The sequence below is a fragment of the Oryza glaberrima genome, chromosome 11 (genome assembly GCF_000147395.1).
Source record: "Oryza glaberrima chromosome 11, OglaRS2, whole genome shotgun sequence".
NCBI classification, from domain to species: domain Eukaryota; kingdom Viridiplantae; phylum Streptophyta; class Magnoliopsida; order Poales; family Poaceae; genus Oryza; species Oryza glaberrima.
Genome location: NC_068336.1, coordinates 1 through 5,212, shown reverse-complemented (window position 1 = coordinate 5,212; position 5,212 = coordinate 1). Strand labels below are relative to the sequence as shown.

At 42.0% G+C, this 5,212-nt stretch overlaps 1 protein-coding gene across 1 annotated transcript; it reads right to left on the bottom strand.

Moving 5' to 3' along the window:
* Positions 1-2,224: 2,224 nt before the first annotated feature.
* On the bottom strand, positions 2,225-3,725 carry LOC127755541 (uncharacterized). The gene is made up of 2 exons (XM_052281215.1): positions 3,392-3,725; positions 2,225-2,466 (listed from the first exon to the last, which is right to left on the bottom strand). The coding sequence occupies exons 1-2, from the start codon at positions 3,684-3,686 to the stop codon at positions 2,264-2,266; spliced, it is 498 nt and encodes a 165-aa protein (XP_052137175.1). The 5' UTR covers positions 3,687-3,725; the 3' UTR covers positions 2,225-2,263.
* Positions 3,726-5,212: the final 1,487 nt, after the last annotated feature.

Sequence of the window (5,212 nt, the reverse complement as noted above, 5' to 3'; positions counted from 1 at the left end):
GGTAGATCGAAGTCCCGAAAGCCATCGACGGGCTGTAGCGGCAACGACGACCACCAGATCTGGTCGGTGATCCTCCAAACGACGACCGATAGTGAAGTCGTGGTGGATCCAGAGGCTACCGCTGTTGCTTTGTATTACAACTTAGCTCTACTGCTTCTCTGAAATCTTGCACAACCTTTTTTGTTCCTTTCCTTGTCTCGATTCAGTTTCAGACTCTCGCTTGTCTGAACGGTTGAAGGATCTTGTATTCTCAGTTCAAATGGCCATTTCAACTGAGAATTTTTGTTTTATTTTGCTGGCAGAAATTATTTGGTTGTCTGTTCCAGTCCTTGTGGTTTTCTATTCCTTGTACATCGACTGAGAATTTGGGTTTGTTAATCATTGCTAATGCAGTTGCCCCAAACTCGTCTCCCATGTGTTGCCGAGCGAGTTCTGAAACGTCCGATGCAAAAAAATCATGCTCCTAATGATATAACTTGTTGAATGGAGATATGGCATATCATTCTGTAAAATGCCATTATGGACTGTGTAACGAAGATACAATTTTTTTCGCGAAAAATTTCAGCATCAAACCACATGCTTTAGCTAATGAAATGAGGAAGAAATACTTGAGCATCTCTACTCATATAATCAGCACTCCCTTCGAATCAATGCTGTTTTGGAAAACATCTCTCCAGTTCAACCTCTACCTGTTAAATATGTGATCCGAATTTCGGATTAGTTTCCTAATAAAACTTGACTATTAGGATTAGTTTCCTAGTATGACTATAAGTTTTTATCCACTAGGACTCCTAAATTTCTCCTATATATATTCCTTATAAGCCGCATGGGGAGGGTGTGACAGACCAATGTATCCCCTATCCAATTCCTCTATAGTGATCATTGTCGGTAGACGTCCGTGGTTTTTTTTTTGCAAGGGTTTTTCACGTAAAATTCGTGTCTCTATTGTGCATCTATTTTTATAACAAATAATATCAGAGGAGATCGATCTATAGTCCCAGCCACCGGCGTGATTTCCTGATCGAAGATCGATCTGATCGGCGGCGGCGCGCGTCGGTCGTTCTGGTCGATTTCTGTTTTTCGGCGAGAGTTGATTAGCAAATCAAAGCGGAGTCGATCCTCCACTCCGAGTCGGCGTGACAGCCTGACAGGCGTCGTGAGAAAAAGCAGCAGCAGCCGCACAGGCGTCGTGAGAAAGAAGCAGCAGGAGGTCATCTAATCTAATCACGCACGCGCATCAAGGTTTGCAAATCAGCCACTAGGAGCCCAACCTCTCCTCTCCTGTTCATGTGAATTGGATTTCACGTTGGTTTTTGCTGCGTGCACACGCCCTTCGCACCAGGGAATCAAATCAATTAATCGCTGCGTTTTCGGGCCTGTTGAGGTGAATTCAGTTTCACATTGGAATTTTTGCTCGGTGCACACGATCTTCGTTTTATACACTCAGAGTGTTTCGCATTTCTGCTAGGGTTTGACAAATTGTACCAGCAGATTCAGGATTTTATTTCCAAGACAAGTTTGAAGTTTGGTTTTGCAGCGGGGTATTTACCTAGGAGGAGAAGTATGCTAGAAAAAAAGAGAAGCACATTCAAGTCGTTGAGAGGGAGCCTCGCTCCTATCTAGATCACAAGGTGATCAAAATTTTCGGCGAATTTTGCTACCATTGTATCCAACATATCAGGAGGTTATCAGGGGATCTAAGTATTTCGTTTTGTGCACAAGAGTTTCGTGTTTCTGCTAGGATTCCAGAAATTAATGCCGGCAGATTCAAGATTTTATTCCCATGGCAAATTTAAAGTTTATGCATCAATTTCGCGTCTCTGCTAGGTTCACACCAGTTTATACTAGCAGATTCAGGATTTATTCCCAATGGCGAGTTTGAAGTATGGTCTACCTCTTCTGTATCAAGGGTGTTATGGATTTTAGTCCAAGTGACTATTTGGCCCATATTGATTTTATCATCACGAGGTTGTTTAGAGATTGAAGATTTTTATGCTACGAGGGAAATTTGTCTCAAGGTGGAGATTGTTAAATATGTGATCCGAATTTTGGACCCACGATATATTTGGATTAGTTTCGTAATAGAACTTGATTAGTAGAATTAGTTTTCTAGTAGTTTTTTTTATCTACTAGGACTTCTAGATTTCTCCTATATATATATATAGATTTCTCCTATATATATACTAATTCTAATGCGCTGTAGGCATTTGCCACATAAATTACAGATATCATCCCATAACTAGAAAAAATGGCTGACAACCGTCTAAGCTCCGATACATATCTTGGGCACGAATGCGTTTACATGTACAGCACAATATTTTCCTCGCATGGTACTTGTTGGATCACATACTAGATATATTTCCCCTGTACTACTACATAGATGCAACTTGATGACAGCAGCCTGAAGAACTGCATGTGCAATAGGGGCAACCGAATTACGAGAGGCAGCTGTGGCTTCACCATCCTCTGCAAAAAGGGGAAAAAGAAAGAGTATTAGAGGTCAGTGATTTTTGTATTGCAATCAAAATCAAATGACTAGAATCAAACTCATAAACCTATATGAAACCATAGTCACAGGAAACAGGGTCGGTGGCAGCGATCCTCGACCCGGGAATGCCGTCCCTGTCCCGAAATCGCGGGGTCATTTTCGTCCCTAACTTGTAAAAACCTCTCGCAAATAGCGTATCACGTTCCTCGACCCCGTTCCTCGATCCCATCGACCCAGGAACTTTGTGACTATGTATGAAACATAGTTGGAAAAAAACATGTTCATGTCTCAAAATCATGGAAAATTCCTTGTAATTAAGATGTAATACACCGAAAAAGATCACAAACTGTGTGTTCATATCTTAAAATCAAAATCATATGGCTACCTGATTCAGTGAAGGATTAAAAAAAATCATTTGTGCTGCTCTTCTGAACCAGAGAATTTCAGAGAAAACTGTTACTCCATCAATAATGTGCACTATTAAACTAGAAAATTTCAGAAACTACTAGGTTATATGTTAATAACATGGCTGACTGATATAGTAACTTAAAAATTGCAGAAAACTGCTAGCTAATCAATCAATAGCTCTGCTGCCCTGAAAATTTTCAGAAACAGCAAAGCTTATCGACAAAATTGTCAAAGGTTTCAACTTAAATTTGCAGAAAACTGCTAGCTAATCAATCAATAGCTCTGCTACCCTGAAAATTTTCAGAAACAGCAAAGCTTATCGACAAAATTGTCAAAGGTTTCAACTTAAATTGAATGAACCGAAAGCCTCAAAATATAGCGGGTCATTAAGGAAGCAGCAATGTGTAGAACAAGAACACAGTACAGAACTCGTCCCTGCAGAGGAAGTGAGGAGGCAGTAATGCACTAATGCGTCAACAAAAAAACAGCTCCTACCTTTCGCATCAGATTCACGGAGGTTGCAAGCAATGGATCTGAGCACCGCATCCCTTCTCGTGCCATCAGCTCCCGGCGCAACCTCTCCCTCATCCACTCCATCAGCCGGCTTCAGCACGTCGTCCCTCTTCCTCTCAGCAGAAGCCGTCGTCGCCGGGTAGCTGTGGTGACTGGTGAGGTACCAGCACCGGAAAGGTAGTCTTGTTCTCCTCCGCAGTCGGTTGGGCGGGCAGCGGCCTCGTCGGCAATCGGCACCGCCGTTGTCGGTTGTCAAGCTCCCACTTCTCCCCCGCATCCTCTCGCCTCCCTTGTCATGGCCAGCAAGCGTGCTGCTCGTTCCTCTGGTTTGTGGGAGGGTGGGGGTCAAGGTTGGAAAGGGATTTTTTTTTTACTATTTGCCATTTTCCCCAATGCCACACTCCCAAATGCCATCTTCCCAAAAATTGCAGTTGATTTTCTACCATTTTGGTCCATTCTTGACGACACATCAGCAGCCACCTCATGACACTTCAAGAAAATGATAATGATACCCCTACCCTTTCAGTGCAAATTTAACACAGCTCACAACAAATAAAATGAAACCAACTTCAATGCACAACAATTTCACAAGCAAACATAGCTTGGAACATACAACAGAACTTGCAGTTGGGTGGAGCCATGGCTCCCTCGAACCTTTCTGAAAACCAAACCCTAGACAGATCAATCTAAAAAAAGAAGCAAAGATCATGAAAAAAATAGATGCCAAATCAAAGAGGGAAATACAAAGGACCTGATCTTTTACTTGGGATTGTATCATTGTTTGGCCACCGCCGGCGGAGTCGCCTGGAGCAGGGAGCGACACGAAGTCAGACGAGGAGGAGCGATGAAAAGCCTGGAGCAAGTAGTGATGCAAATATTAGAGTTTTTCTCCCACTCCCTGTGCGTAAGGGCAAAACTGGGATTTCGCCCCATCCAATGCTGATTTGGCATAAAAAAGAGAAAAAATGGCTGAGAATCCACTAATATATGGACCCGGTGGAAATTTATCTAGATTTTTTGGGAAGATGACATTTGGGAGTGTGGCATTGGGGAAGATGGCAAATAGTCAAAAATCCTGGTTGAAAACGAGCGCAAAAGGTGGCTGCCTTCCTCTCTCTTTTCTTATACTCCCTTTGTCCCTTATTATAAGAGATTTTGGGAAGATGTGACACATCCTAGTACTATAAATCTGGACACGCTACACATCCTCCTAAAATCCCTTATAATAAGGGACGGAGGGAGTATAACTTTTGTTTGGTTGGCGGAAGCCATATTTTACCAGCACGAATCTTAGCACATCTTCACGGTCTAGACTACGGGTGCATATGCACCCGAGCTCAAAACTGCATTATGGGTGAGTTCGGATGCCTCTTTTCCCAACTCATCTCCCTTGTTTTCTGTACACACGCTTTTTAAACTACTAAACGGTACATTTTTTTGCAAAAAGTTTCTATATGAAAGTTGCTTTAAAAAATCAAATTAATCCATTTTTGAAAAAAAATTTAGCTAATAATTAATTAAAAATACGTTAATGGATCGCTCCGTTTTCCGTATTTACTGTACCGGCTGGAAACCGCTTCTGGCGAACACACCCTATATATCCATCCCAGTCAATGAACAGTGTGTGAAAAGTAGTTCTCGAAGTAAACAATTGCAACAAGACAGTGTGAGAATGTGGTTGACAGAGATAAAGATATGCAACCATAGAAAACAAACACACGGCTTCAGAAAAAGAAAAGAAAAGCTATAAGTAGAGATGGCTATGTTAATGACGATTCTAGCCTTTAGGGTTTAGGGTTTAGG

What these genes read in the sequence shown, in the direction of transcription:
- LOC127755541 (XM_052281215.1), bottom strand. Translation starts at nt 3,686, where the DNA reads ATGCGGGGGAGAAGTGGGAGCTTGACAACCGACAACGGCGGTGCCGAT. An exon ending in CCGTGAATCTGATGCGAAAG is followed by an intron (nt 2,467 to 3,391) that starts GTAGGAGCTGTT and finishes CCCTTTTTGCAG; the next exon opens with AGGATGGTGAAGCCACAGCT.